The 15,431-nt window shown below is 38.9% G+C and overlaps 1 protein-coding gene across 4 annotated transcripts in view; it reads left to right on the top strand.

Moving 5' to 3' along the window:
• The window catches only part of LYPD6 (LY6/PLAUR domain containing 6), a 111,350-nt gene that overhangs the window by 81,450 nt on the left and 14,469 nt on the right, over positions 1-15,431 (top strand). For 3 of the 4 annotated variants that reach the window (XM_016151124.2, XM_016151125.2, XM_016151129.2), the window contains exons 2-3: positions 1,664-1,852; positions 9,104-9,202. In XM_016151124.2, the coding sequence (XP_016006610.2) occupies positions 1,735-1,852; positions 9,104-9,202 (217 nt within the window). In that variant the 5' untranslated portion in view covers positions 1,664-1,734. The remainder of the gene's footprint in view (positions 1-1,663; positions 1,853-9,103; positions 9,203-15,431) is intronic. The other variant, XM_016151128.2, reaches the window with a different exon arrangement.

The raw sequence follows: 15,431 nt of genomic DNA, 5'->3' as shown, positions 1-15,431 counted from the left end.
TCATCTTATTGTTCAACCAAGTGGCTAGCATCGTGCCTGGCAGTCATGTTTATTAAGTGAATGGGCAGCCTATATCTTCTGATTGCAAATTTGCGTGGGGAGTCAAACTGTAAACAGAAGATGGGTAGCGAGCATGAAATTGGCAAGGCTGACATCTTCAAACTGCTACAGGGTGATAAGAGCTCTACTCGCTTTTTAAAAAATTTGTCTGCTTTAAAAAAAATAGTGAACATACTAATCCATCTGGAGTAAATTTTAGTGTGCCGTGCATTGTTTGGTTTCAGTTAATCTTTTTCACAATTTTTAATCCAGTTATAATTCTATTCAAATTTTTCTTCTGTAATTTTGAAAAATTGCTTGTATCATGGAAATGGTTGGGTCTATTTTTGAGCTCCTCAGAGTGTTGCATTTTCTGTATTCATTCTTATACTTTCATCATTTTCCTTTGATTAATATTACTCTATAGTATATTCTAATATCTAATTAGTCCATATTGATTGTCGCTATTGATTTTGTTTTGTAATATAATTACTCTTGGTCTATTTGTTTTGACAAAATAATTTTAGGATTATTTTGTTTTGCTACTTAAAAATCTCCTTAAATGTTGGTGTTAAAATTTATAAATGAAATGTCCAAATTATATTTTCTCAGTCAGTTCAAAGTAAAGTAAATACCTAACTTGACCCCTTGCCTGCGTAATAGAATGGTATGCTTGGAAAATAGTATAATGTGAGGGACAGACTCCACAGAAAAGCAATAAGACAACAAGCAAGTAGCACGTATAAATTAAGATACAGATCTACGTTATAAGTAAACTGGACAGGACAGTTTACTTATAATGTCAGATTTTACTGCCCTAAATTTTAATTGAAAAGGACAGAGTAGAGGATAGAATGATGATTGCTTAGTGTTATCATGATACCTTGATTTCATTTCATCAGTTTTCGTTAATGCAACACAAAACAATCTTCGGAAGAACATGGTATCACCTACTGTTTAAAAATGCGCATTCAATGGCCAGACTGCCTGGCTTTGAATCAACTTATTTGCTAGACTTCACTTTACACAAAATGGTATGATAATAGTGCCTTCTGCACAGAGTTGTTACCATGCCAATAATATTGCATATGTTAAAGAGATTTTGAGTTAGAGGTACTTTTCGGTTTGGGAGAGGACTGTTTACCTACGTTTCTTCTCCCACTCCCCCCCTCCCGCCCCCTCCAAATCTGAAAGTCTACTCTATATGGGTTTATATGACCAACATGACCCAGTAAGGCTGCACCCTCATACTTGGCCTTTGCCTTTATCAAGGGAATGTCTTCTGGGCTTTTGTATTCGACTAATTTATTGTTGCATTCTAGCTGCCATCCCCTGGCCTCCTGGCAAAAATAGCTGGATTTCATTAAAATTCAATCTCTCTTGATACCATCTCTGCTAGATATTAGAGGGGACTGCTACCAATGAAGCTTTAGTGATCTGATTCAGAATAGATTTGAACTTGAATTTTCCAAGTGCTTTAAAATTGCCGTTTATAAAGTTTCTCTCCATGTGTACCCTCTTCCTTGTGCCCTCTGCTTCCTATCCCCACAACAGGGGAGCCTGGCCAAGTTTCTTGTGGCTCTCTTGAGTTGAACACTGGGCTGAATTTTGTTTCATATTTCAGGTGCAAGTTCTCTCTCATCATCTCAAGTCCCTGCTGCCAGACGCCCTGTATGAGTGACGCCTCAGTCTGCCATGGAACCTGGCCCTGCCCTGGCCTGGCTCCTGCTCCTGAGCCTGCTGGCCGATTGTCTGAAAGCTGCACAGTCCCGAGACTTCACAGTGAAAGACATTATCTACCTCCACCCTTCAAGTAAGACTGTTCTCTTTGCTGTAGAAATGTCATTTTACTTCAAATAAGATGTGAGTTGAAAAATGGCTGGGAGAAGGCAGCCTTCGATGCTGAGGAAACCTTTGGTGATTTGATTGGGGGGTGCACCTGCTACCGAAGATGCTGTATGTTTTACTCTCACCTTTTCATAGTATGTTTGTTTTTTATTTTAAAGTAAACCTTAGGCTTGTTTTCTCTGTTCCCTGCACCATCACTCTGCTTCTAAACACTCTTCCCTTTGAGTGATACCAGCCTCAGTCGGCTATCAAAGAGAAACTCCATGTCCCAGGAGGAAAGTGTTTGTAAAAGATCAGCCCGTTATAGGCAAGATAATAGCTGGTCTTCCTGTCTGCACATCTCATTCTCGCTTGGTTTCAAGGTAATTATCTCCCACAACTTCCTGTTCCCTGTCCCTTTTGGTTTCCTGTGTTTAAGAATTATCTAGGGAGTGCATAATAATGCAGATGCCTAGATCCCTTCTTTAGAGTCTCTGATTGCATATCTGGGCCTGTACCCATGGATTTTTGCTTTCAATAAGAAATTCAGGTGCTTCTGCTGCCAATATTCTAAAGATCACACTTTGATCACATAGTACTTTCACTTCCACTTTTCGTCTCCAACTCTGGATTTATCTCTTCTCTTTTATTAGTTTCATTTGGATCCTCTTCTGGATTGCCCTTGTGGTTGTGAGAGCTAGATCTATTGTGTATATTTTGAGCTTTAGTATTTGCCCTGAGGCATATTACTCTTTTGAAGTGTTCCATTCGACAAAAATTTTTTGATGGTCTGTGTGTGGTATGTCAGCATTGTGATAGGTGTGAAAGATATAAGGGCAAGTAAAATATAAGCCTTGCCTTCGAGGATCTTAAAATCTACAAAGTGTAGGCAGCGACTTAGACTGCTCCAATGCCACAGTTAGACTATTTAATGTCTACGTGGTCTGGTTTGGATGTGAGGGAGTCTGAGGAATTCACAGGTGCTTTCAGTCCACTTGACTCTGGGACAGCAACTAACTCAGCTGCTTCATAGCCTTCTGACTTGAAATAAGTGCTCTAACTTTGTGAAGATTAAATGAAAGACTGTATACAAAGCACTCGGCACTGAATGTGAGCCATAGTAAATGCTCAATAAATGTTAGGGCACTCTTAAGCATTAATTTCCACATTTCTAAAGTGGATGAAATAATGCACACCCTGTCACATTATTTTTTGAACTGAAATAATATTCGTAAAATGCTGGGCACATATGTAATAGACTGTCATAGGCCTGCTGTTTACGATGTTGTAATTGGCTTAGACAATAAACTGAGGATGCTAAAAATACACCACTCTGATTTTTAAATTCCAAATATACTTTTAACAGGCAGCAAATCATTTCTTTAGACTTGTTGCTGCTATGCCCTCTCACCAGTATAGTCTGGTGACTACTAGTTGATTGTATGGGAAGCTTATCTGGCTGTTTTGCATGGCTGCTTATTTTAGTAACATTCATGAAAGGAAGGTGCTTTGATACATGCTCTGTTTCCTAGGATTGAATTTTGTTCTTTTATACAAACGGCCATGCTTTTTTATTAGACTTGGTGAACAAAAAACTAGGTTTCAGTCTCTTAGGTTTGATTGTTAGGATTTTCAGTTCCTGGGGGATTCTTTGTCCTCTTTGGTGATGGACTCAGAAGTCACTGGGCCACAAAACAGACCCATGCCTGTCTTTCTTTAAGGCTGTGTATACACAGGGTGGGACGGAAAATTGAGGGGATCGGATGTAAGTGAATAAGGATGAAACAAACACAAACACCACTCTGCCTCAGTGGTGTGGTGGGTCAGCGCCCAGGTTGAGTGGCCCCTTATTTGGAAAGCAGAATGGGATCTTGAAGATGAGCTCTGCCAGGCCAGGTGGGCAGTTGCTCTTGCTCTCTAGAAGTTGGTGGAAGAGTTCCGCTCATGTGACCTCTGTTAATTAAAGAGAGCCCTGGCTGGATTAGAAAGAACTTGCCATACAGAAAAAATCAGTGAGGCTTTCTGATATGGTTTTGAAATATGGAGAAGGATGAAAGAAGTCATTCCTAAGTTAGAGTATACACAGGCAATTCACCAGCAGGTCTGGCTGAATTCTCTTTCAGAGTCTCTGTACCTGGGGAGTCAAAGTTTTTATTAGTTTGAAGTCACCATCAATGGATCCTATCTGGCTGGAATTTTGTTTACTCCGCTCACTTTCAAGCAGAATTAATTTCACATTTCTGTACCCTATTTCAGAAGTTTTTGGTGTTAGTCTGCTTGTTTTTACACTTTGATTTTTTTCAACGGTCATGGGCCTCTGCCCTGCACAGCACTCACTAGTCCATGTTTAGATGGAACGGTCTCTACAAATAAGGAGGTTTCTGTAAAATAGTGACTCTGAAAAATATATGAGGGAAGTGTGGGATTAGTTTGATCTTGAATTATTTATATAATCACCTCGCTTTGTAGATGGAGGCAAAAAGAACTTTCTTGGGTTCAGTGAGTGAGCCAGATTTCATTAATGTTAGATAAAACTCGGAACCTGCCCAAGGAGAAACGCAGTAATGCTGGGGATGTGAGAAGATGCACAAAATTTTCACACCAGACAAACATAAACTCATTTCTTCTGGGCCCAAACAGCCCTCAGAGATAATAAGTGGTGTGAGATTGGAACCTGGGCTGGGAAAATTCAGCCTCCCGTGACTAATCTCCTTTGCTCTCTTGTTCCCTAATCTTTGAAGTTTCTAAGCCCCTAAAAGAAAAACTTTATAGCTTTCAAACTTTAGGCACTATCCTCAATAACATTCTTTTCTATAATTTGTATGTTTTTTCTTTTTCACGTGAAAAATGATGATTTTTTTCCCAGCTCATAATTGAAGTACCAAAACTTAATAAATCCTTTGAAACAAGAGTTAGTGTTAACAGAAATGGAGCTACTTTTTTGGTTGTTAGCCATGATCTGAGATAGCAGAATTTAACATACTGACATCAACCTGTTCTTGGCTTCCATTTCTTTCCTTATAATAGAAGTCTTTTCTGAGAGATCCAGTTTTCCTCTGGTGAGACTTCCCTTAATCATATGGACCAAAGCACTATATTCCCGCAGTGGGCTCGCTTATGCCCAGATAAAGAGCCAATGAAGTTTTTTCATAATTCTATACTATGCAAGTCTTAGGGAGTAAGGGGACTTTCTAGAAAGGTACCAGGAAATGCATTTCTACCAGAAATATGTTCATGGTATTAAAATTATATTGACGATATTTTGTTGCCAAGTGGACTGGCAAGGAAGATCAATTTATTAAATTTCTAGAAATTTTATATTTGCATCATTTCCAAAAACAATGGATATTAATTGGGCAAGAATTTAAAAATGTTTGGTTACATTACACATCAGCAGACATTTCACAACAATATTCTCTTCTCCCCATGGTTTTGGGAACTGAAGGCCTTTGTCCAGCCAGGCAAAAGTTCCAAGAGATGGAAACAAAGACGAAATCTTTTCTGATGCCTTTACAAATGAATATGGTCGGCTGAACTATGGCTGACCATGAAAGTTAATGGACAGATTATGTTACAGGAAGTAACTGGGCACTTTGGCGTTTCTTTTTTTCTTTGCAATCACCTTCTCTTGAGGGACCAAGGACTTATGCCCTGAAATACAGAGTACTAAGCTTATTAACTCTGTGATCAAGAGCCAAATTAGATTCATTCACAGCTGGGGCCACAACAATTTGAAACTTTACTTGCTTTGAAGTAACAAAGAAAAAAAATAGAGCATCTCTTAGGAACCTCTTTGCAGTCCTTTTAAAATAACTTATCAGATACAGTATCAGTTAGCAAGTTACTGGAGATAGTTGTTCAACTGTAGACTTTATTTTTGGCTAAATATTTTCAGAGGCAAGAATTTAACCATTACTTGGTATTGTGCTACAATTATCAACTTAAAGCTGAGACTGTCTGCAGAGATTTGTCACTGAAGAGGGTTTGGTTATCCACTGGTCAGTACTATCTGCCAAGATGTAAGTACAAATTCCTATGAGCAAATATTAGAATGCCATTTTTGAGAATGCACACAGATATGAAGTTGTAGATTTAAAAATAAAACACTGAAACTGAGATCAATTTGGTTAATTGTTGGTGATATATGCTGATAAAACATTCAGAGATAAAATAATTTGAAACAAAGCTTCATTTTGCTACCATAGTGTTTTAGCTCATATTCTTGTTTAAATTTTGATGTACTTTGAGTTAATTTCAGAGTCCAGTTCTACTTGTGTAAGAAATGACAGTATTTAATTTAATATGTCTCTAGTCTTGCACAAGATAATTCTGAAGAGTCTATTAAATAATCCAAATTCGGGAACACTGCAACTTACTAACATTAGGTTCTCTATAAATTTATTCTTGGAACAGCTGGATTATCAATCTTTATTCAAAGTTCTTAATTTCTGTGTTTGATGGAAAAGTTTCCAGGAATAACTAATCCAAAAAGACAGCTAAAAGTTTTACTAGCTACAGTGACAGACAGATAAAATTGGATACTTTAGTGAATCAATCATGCAAGCTGAAGTGGTATGGCTAGCTTGCAGTCATAAACCTTGGTGTATATGATCATTTTTTGAGAAATGCTGTTTTTAGACAAATAGTTAACATCTTTGTTTAAATCAAATTGTACTTCAAAATTTACAAACTATTTTAAACTTCTATCTTTTAAACATATATTAAATATTTTAAAGTTGATAGTGAAACTATTTTTTAACATATCAATTAGAATAATTTCCTAAAATATTTTGTATGGTTTTTCTCATAATGGCATTTATAAAAATAATTAAAATGTCCATGAAAATGTTTGAATGGCTTTGGAGTATGAGAACCTATTTTAAATTCTTCAGGCATGTGCTTACCTAAACTAGGCTCTTTCAACTTAAATGTAACCCACTTATCTATGTGGTGTGATGTAGCGATATAAGAATTATTTGTGTGTGGTTTGACAAAATAGTTTACTTCTGTTTTATTATAATTATACGTTAGAGAGAGCATGTTTCCCCACAGTGAAATTTCTTCATCGAGAATGAAATGGTTGGATGGCTATGTCTAAGCTGCTTTCCATCCTCTATTTCTACAACTATCCATGCATGCACTATCATTCTGTTTATGAATTTGAGTCACAATTACTTGGAGGAACACAGAACAGTTAAATGGACCCCAAAAAAAGGTCCAGTTACCTGCCTTTTTAAGACAGGTTATGACTTTTGATACTGCTAGTTTACTCAATATTGTCAGTCAGTTCTGTGAACTATTATTACAAGCAAGTGCAAGGATGAAAATCTAGGCAAGGTGAAAATCAAAGTTATATCTGGCCCATAATTCTGGCCTTAAGCTGATGCCTCCTCCTTCATTTATTTTTGATAACATACTTAATTGGTTCCATGTGGGTAAAGCAATTTACCCTGAGATGATTATTTCCTCCAGTGCGATATGCAGGCTCAGCCATCTGCGAGGGAGAACAGTTGGCTTCTGCAGATGAAGCTTTTGAGTGTTTGCAGCTTTCAAAGAGGCCAGGTAATTTTACAAATTAAACACACACACACACACACACATGCACACACACACACACACACACACACACACACACACACACGTTCTGTTTTTAAAAGGCAAAACTCTAAGCAGCGAAGCAAGCAAATGATTAGAACTAAGGAGCAAGTAAAGCACATCAGTGGGGTAAAAAAAAAAAAAAGAACATTAGCGAAAAGGTCAGAGACAGCCTGGCCTGACATTCATTGTGGATCCTTGTCCTTAAATGCCACTAAGGCCCTGGTGTGCTACACTCTCTAGAGCATGACTCTCATGGGACTCCTTTCTGCCTGAGCATAAATGTAAGGCAGAGAATACAAGTACCTGGAGGACAGTCTCTTTGGAAGACAGGAAGATGCAACTCAGGGGAAGGGACAGGCGAGCCTTCCTGGAATTATATATCCCTCAGCTGGTCCTAGAAGACTATAGTGCATCCCTGCCCCTAGGGGGTCTCAGCATGCTGCCCCACGGAAGTTGGATATGGGCCCGAGACCCCCTTAGGAGGGTTGCTTCTGCACAGGCAGCGTAGATTTTAGCAATGAAAAACTCTTTTCCTGGTTGATACTTAACGATTCCCAGGAATTCTTAACCATGTCAGGTCTGACTAGGTAAAAATATTAGATTAAACCAAATAAATTGCAACCTTCACAGGTAAAAAATGGTCAAACATCAGGAAACTTTTTATGATTGAACCTAATATTTATATTTACATGTTGACCTGTCTATGTAAGTTGATACATAAAAGCAAATAATTGGAAATCCGAAGTGCCTTTTTTAAATTGATAATTTTATTGAGATAACTATAGATTCATAAGCAGTTGTAAGAAATAATATAGAGAGAGTCCATGTATACTTTAACCCATTTTCCCCCAATGAGAACATTTTGAAAAACCGTAGACTAATATCACAGCCAGGTTATTCACATTGATACGTCAATCCACTGGCCTCATTCAGAAGGTCCCCAGTTTTACTTGTGTTCATTTGTGTGTGTGTGTGTGTGTGTGTGTGTGTGTGTACATATATTTCGTTTTGCATAATTTTATCATGTACAGGTTTGTGTGTTTATAACCAAGTCAAAACTCAAACAGCTTCAATAGCACATGGATTCCTCCTGTTGGCATCACACCCACCTCATTCTAAGCCTGCCCCCTACCATTGCAATCCACCCCCTGGCAACCACTAATCTTTTCTCCATTTCTAAAAATTTTCTCATTTAAAAAATGTTACATATAGTATATAACCTTTGGGGATAGGCTTTTTTTCACTCAGTATAATTCCCCAGAAATTCATCCAAGCCATTGAATGTATTAATAGTTCATTTTTATTGCTGACTGGTGTCCCATGGTATGGATATAGCACGGTTTGTTTAACCTTCACCCATTGAAGGACATTTGGGTTGTTTCCAGTTTGGGGCTATTACAAATAAAGTTGCTGTGAATATTTGTGTACAGATTTTTGTGTGAAAATAAGTTTTCATTTCTCAGGGATAAATGTCAAAGAATGCAATTCTGAGTCAAATTGTAGTTGCATGTTCAGTTTTTAAAGAAACCTCCAGGCTGTTTTGAGAATCCTTTTGAAAAAGTGAAAATGTCTAACTTCACAATGTAAGATTGTGTTCTAAGTCTAAAAAGTTAATCTTTTCTCTTGATGCTTTTTGTAGCCACACCATATCCTGGTGGATTTAAGTGTTTCACCTGTGAAAAGGCAGCAGACAATTATGAGTGCAACCGATGGGCTCCAGACATCTACTGTCCTCGAGGTAAATTCTCAGTTAACAACAGACTGGGGTCCTCAGAGCTGTCCATGAGTGAACATCCCTGTCAATCTTGATGCATGTATAGAAAGAAGCATGCTTATAATCTCAGTTGCTTCTCCCATCTATTAGCAGATTGCTTATACCATACCAATGACATCATCAAAGACTCTCAGAGTCATAAACCGATTCATAAGATTGCCCCCTTTCTTGTGATGCATTGTTGGAGCTCCAGAAAAGGTGAGTGATACTTCTCACCTTCAGGCCCAGCCACATGCAGGACATGAAGAGAATAACCAGCCCGTAACCCACTCTTTGAAGCATTAGTCATTGCATAGTAGCGCCCTTTATGTAAAGTATGAATCGATGTTCATATAAAGATTCCATTTATTACATATCTTGCCAGAGGCTTCAATCCTGAGACTGCATGAAAGCTAGAATTCTAAATGTCATCATTGCGCAAATAAAAACCCTGAGCCTTTTAAACTATTAAGTTCTCTTTGAAGGATGCGACGGATGTCCAATTGAAGCATGAAATTTTGACCCAAAGGCCCATTTCAAAATGAAGTAGATGCTTCATATTCATATTTCTTTTATCCTATTAAATTAAAAAAGATGGTTATATTTGGCTACAGAGTTACGATTAATTGGCTGCTTTATTTTTGGAAGAAAGTCAATTCATTTGATGAGGATGGGGCATTTTACTGACAAATGTTTGAGTGAGTAGTTAGATGGGCTTCACTGCTGTTGTTAAAATGACTGAACTCACCGACACCAAATTTATTGGTTTTCAACATAATGCAAGAGTTCTCATACTCAGCCCAGTGAAAGGCACTCTGTTTCTCACAGAGGATTAGACATTGGGAAAGCCTAGAAACTGCAATTAAGAAATAGATGTCAGCGACTTAAGCCAACACTATTTAATCCATGAGTCTCCACCTAGGCTGCCCAGTGGGGAGCCTACGGGTCTTTTCAAAATCAGTGGAAACTGTGCCCTTGCTAACCCAATGGTTCTCACACTTTGGTGTGATCATAATTCCCTGGAAGGCTTATTAAAACACAGATTTATGCCCCCACCCTGTCCTTCCCCTTTTCTAGTCTCTGATTCAGTAAGTCCAAGACTTTGCATTTCTAAAGAGTTCCCAGGTGATGCAGATAGATAGTGCTGGTCTGGAGACCCCGTGTCAAGAACCACAGCTCCGCACAAACCAAGCCATCATCTCTGAGATGAGGGCCCTGCCCAGTGTGTGTGTATAAATATCACAGGTAAATCTAACGAACAGTCAGGAGCAAGAACCACTGGGAGCTCTTCTCCGCACTAATAGAGAGTGAAATGAAGTGTTGTCATCTCCAGATTCCTCTTGGTTACTTTGCGGTGGAGATGCAAATGAAAAGGCCACAGAGAAGGGAAAATGTGTAGACACTAAAGATTGGCTTAATCACAAGCCATCCGGGTATTCAAGATGATTCCTGTCCGCATTGCCTTCTGCAGCCATATGATCATTTCGGACCCAGCTGGTGTTCTCTAACATCCCCCCCTTGAAGGATGACCATTTGGGTAGGTTGCTGATGGACCCGGTGAAACCACTGCTTCTCAAACTTGGCGGCACATTCAAAACACAGGGTAAATTTTAAAAACACTGATGCCTGAGTCATTTCCAGAGATTCATATATAAATGGTATGGGTGTGGTGGAGCATAAGGAGTTATAAACACTCCCTGGGTGGTGCTGATATGTAGTAACATTTGAGAACCACTGTCAGCAGTGACTGGATCACAACAGAATGATTTGCATGTATAGCCAATAACTTTTGGGCTGCTTCCTGCTGTGACAAAGCTGGCAGGTTAGCTTTTGGTACAGAGCTACTGATCAGAGCTACTGTATAGGAACTGTGACAGCGATTCTCTCAGCATCACCCTACCTATGATGATGAGAGGAAAAGGAGGGGCTGTGGACTGGGGCTCACTCAGGCTTTGGGCCTTGTTTCGTAGAGGCTCAGTCCATGTCTGATGGTGTACGAGTATATCCCTGTCACAAATCAAAAACAGACACTGGTAGCACTCTGCTCAAACTCATCTCAGGGAAGGAGGAAGCTCTATCTCAATACTATCTTTTGAGGTCAAAATATATCCTTCCAAAGCACAGGTGCTTAAAAGTGTCTTAAGTCTTTACGCAATTTCTCCTTTTCCTTTTTTCCACCTCCCACTTTTATCTTTTTGTCCTTATATTTATAGGGATAAATGAAAAGCGATGCCCTAAAGTTCATGACACAGAATCACCACTCACGGCCCTTTGGGAGATTATGCAGTGAAAGATAGCAATCAGGTTTCTTCTTTCAAGGAGCACACAGTTTAGCTGGGGAGATAAGATCTGAACATATCAAATGTCAAAAATAGCAGAGCAAAGGCAAGTGCCAAATGAAATGTGACATTAAATACTGTGGGAGTTTAAGGGAAGAATTGCTGCTTGGGGGCTGAGGTGGCCAGTGACAGCATCATGGGCTGGGTGGATGGCAGTAGCCCTCCAGGTGGGCAATGGAGGTAGAAGATTGAAGAGGGCGTGTCTTCTGGGATGTCACTCAGAGCGAATGCATGGAGACAGGGTTCCCCAAGTGTGCTTAGTGGACAGGGAGACACCTGAACTGAGTGTAGCAACTAGTAGGTCAGAGAACAGTAGGAACGAATAGTGGAGCCGGGTTATATCTGTGGGGTCCTGAATATCAGGTGTGGCATGAGGACTAAAGCCTCACTCAGCTACCTTCTTGACCAACTCTATTGCCCATGAGTTATTTATCCCTTTCTCTGGGCTTTCTCCAGATTTTTCTAATGATGAAAACAGTGTCATTATTATTAGATTAAAATATAAAATGTGTCTCACTACCAACTAACCCTTGACTTAATTTTTGTTTATCATTAGTTTGTTCGAAGCAGCTATAGATAGCATTACCAACAGGCTTAGTAAGTATAGCTATGGAAAAACATCCCAGCTTTCTGTAATATTCCTGGCTTTCTGTTTATTTTGTGACATGTTGAACTAGGTTTCAGTTATTACATAATGTGACAATAACTTGTTGAAAGTGAAAAAACCATTTTATGTTAGTATTTACTCTTATCTCTACCATATAAGCCCACATCCCAAGTTGCTTAGGGGAACTCCTGAATTTTAAGAATTTTCAGAAGCCGAAGTCAGTTACGTGGATGCGCATAGAGACACTGTATTTTAGCAGCTGAGGTAAGCTTGCTTGCAGATTCAATAGACTTGTGAATCATCATTTGGTCAAATAAACATCAAGAAAACCTTGCCTTAAGTAGAATCACTCTGACAGCCAATGGTGGCATCAGCCAGCCACCTCTAGCTAACTCGGGTTCCTGTCACTCTTACTTTTGAAATGTGTGTTAGTAAGTACTTTCTCCTCCATTACTTTTGCCTTTGCCTCTGGCAGTTACAGATTCCTGGTACCATACTCCCTCTCTTGACGTGAGAATTTAAGATGCCCTGTATAACTGATCATGTTGCTTCACTTGCTAGGCTTTCCTTTAGTCTTTGGTCTCTGAGTACTTCCTTTGCAATAACCTTAATTTCATCAACCCCTCATTATAAATCTGTGCAATTTTCTTGACTGTAAACCAGACTGGGAAAGGGTCTTGAAATCATATCATACGAGGGGCCATTTGAAAGAACTGGTAAAAGGAAAACAAGAGTTGAATGTTGCATGCTCAGAGCCATGTGTTTTTTGCCCATAACTTTTTTTCTGTGCTGCAATGTTAAAATCTCCTTGAGAGGAGGACCGTATAAGTGTTTATTAAGAGTCTCTGGAATTAAATGTCAAGTCAGAAACATCATAATTTTTAGAAAGGCTTGTTCTTCAGAGGCTACCTAAGCCTCAAGGATTTAATGTTCCTTCTTAATTATGAAATGCAGATGTCTCCCTCTAAGGCAAAATCTTCATTTGAAATTATTGCCGATATAAAATCAGACCAAGAGAAATCTTGAGAGGGAGGGACATGTATTCTTTTGGCTCCAATTTCTATGATGCTCACTCTTCTGTGAAAATGAGGGAAAACCTGGGCATGTCATTTGATGACTCTTTCCATATCTGATGTCTGGAATAAACAAGAAATATAAATGTGATCCCCAGCTCAGCTGACAACAAGCCCATGGTTACACATTTTCCGAAAGACTTCATTGTTAACTCTTTTTGTCCCGGACAGAGACCAGGCTGAGAGAGACAACCTTTGTGTTTTACTTTATCCAGGGGGGATTTTTGTCTCTTTTAGGCAACCTTAGACAAGACATAGCCCATCAAGGTTCCTACCATTCTACAGGATCTCTGTTCTACCTCTAAGAACCAGGCCTTGCATCTTCTTACAGTTAGCATTCTCCCATCCCAGGGTAGACAAATCGATACTTTACCCAGTGTTGGTCCCTGGGATTTCCCTGACTTTCTGAAGAGTTCATTTGTACATTTACAGAAGCTATTGGTTATATGTTATTCAGCACTCTGGCTGCTATGTAGTGTGATGGTGTTCAGATGATCTATCTTGTCATATTGCTAAATGGAAGTCTTAGAATATCTACTTCTTTAAAGTTAAATTTTTTTTTTTTTTTAGTAAAGTTTAACATGCATACTAGAAAGTAAATAGATCATAAGTGCAGAGCTCAGTGAATTTTCACAGAACAAACATGCTGTGTGTCTGTTACCCATGTTAAGCAATAGAACCCCAGAAGCCCACTGGAGTCCCTGGTCATTATACCCCACCTACCAAAGGTAACACAATTGTGACTGCTATCATTGAGCTTTATATAAATGGAATCATATAGAATGTACTCCTTTCCCACATTATATATGTGAAAACTCATCCATGTTTCTGTGAACAGCAAAATCTTTCTTCCTCACAAATGCATAGTAGATCATTATATGAATACACTAAACTTGATTCTACTGTTGATGGACACTGGAGTGTTTCCAGTCTTTTAATGCAATGAGCATTCTCGCACATGTCTTTTGGCACATATATATATGCATTACTGCTAGATCTATTCCCCATGCATGGGGCATGCCACGTGTATGCTTTGACTTACCCAGTGACTGCCTAATACTTTTCCAGAGTGGCTGTACCAATTTACACTCTCTCCAGCAGTGCCTCAGAGTGCCGAATGCTGTACAACTTTGCCAATAGTTAGTATTTTTTTTTATTATTAAGTTTTTTGAGGTAACATTTGTTAATACAATTATATAATTTGCAGATGTACATTATCATTTGACATCTGTATATTCTATTGTGTGATTACCACCCAAAGTCCAGTTTCCTTCAGCTACCTATATTTGATCCCCTTTACCCTTCTCACTTCACCCTTTCCCTATCCATCTATATTTGACACCCTTTACCCTGTCTACCTTTCCCCTCCTCCCCCATCCCACTAGTAACTACTAGTCTATAGTCCTTTGGTAACCACTAGTCCATTGTCCGTGTCCATGAGTCTCTGTTTGTTTGACCTTCTCATTTGTTGCTTTTAGGTTTATATCCCACATATAAGTGATATTACGTGATTTTCAACATTTTCTGTCTGGCTTATTTTCGCTTAGCATAATTATCTCGAGGTCCATCCATGTTGTTGGAAATGGCAGTATTTCATCTCTTCTCGTGGCTGAATAATATTCCACTGTATATAAGTACCACAGCTTCTTTAGCCAATCATCTGTCGTAGGACACTTAGGTTGATTCCATGTCCTAGCCACTGTGAATAATGCTGCTATGAACGTCGATGTGCAAATATCTTTTTGGATATGAGTTTTCAAGTCTCTGGGGCAAATACCCAGTAGAAGGATTGCTGGATCATATGGTAGATCAATTCTTAATTTTTTGAAGAAATTCCATATGATTTTCCATAGTGTCTGTACCAATTTTCAGTCCCACCAGCAGTGTATGATGGTTCCTTTTACTCTGCATCCTCTCCCACATTTGTTATTACTTGTCCTGTTATATAGAGTTATTCTAACAAGTGTGAGGTGGCGTTTCATTGTGGTTTTGATTTGCATTTCCCTAATAGCTGGCAATGTTGAGCATCTTTTCATATAGTTGTTGGCCATTTGTATGTCCTCTAGGGAGAAGTGTCTGTTCAGGTCCTCTGCCCATTTTTTGATTGGATCATTAGCTTTTTTTGTTGTTATTGAGTCATATGAGTTCTTTGTATGTTTTAAGTATTAGGCCCTTATCAGGGGTGTTGCTTGCAA

This window comes from Rousettus aegyptiacus, unplaced genomic scaffold, assembly GCF_014176215.1.
Source record: "Rousettus aegyptiacus isolate mRouAeg1 unplaced genomic scaffold, mRouAeg1.p scaffold_m13_p_2, whole genome shotgun sequence".
NCBI lineage: Eukaryota > Metazoa > Chordata > Mammalia > Chiroptera > Pteropodidae > Rousettus > Rousettus aegyptiacus.
The sequence above is the reverse complement of the archived record's forward strand: the minus strand, read 5'-3'. Positions and strand labels throughout refer to the sequence as shown.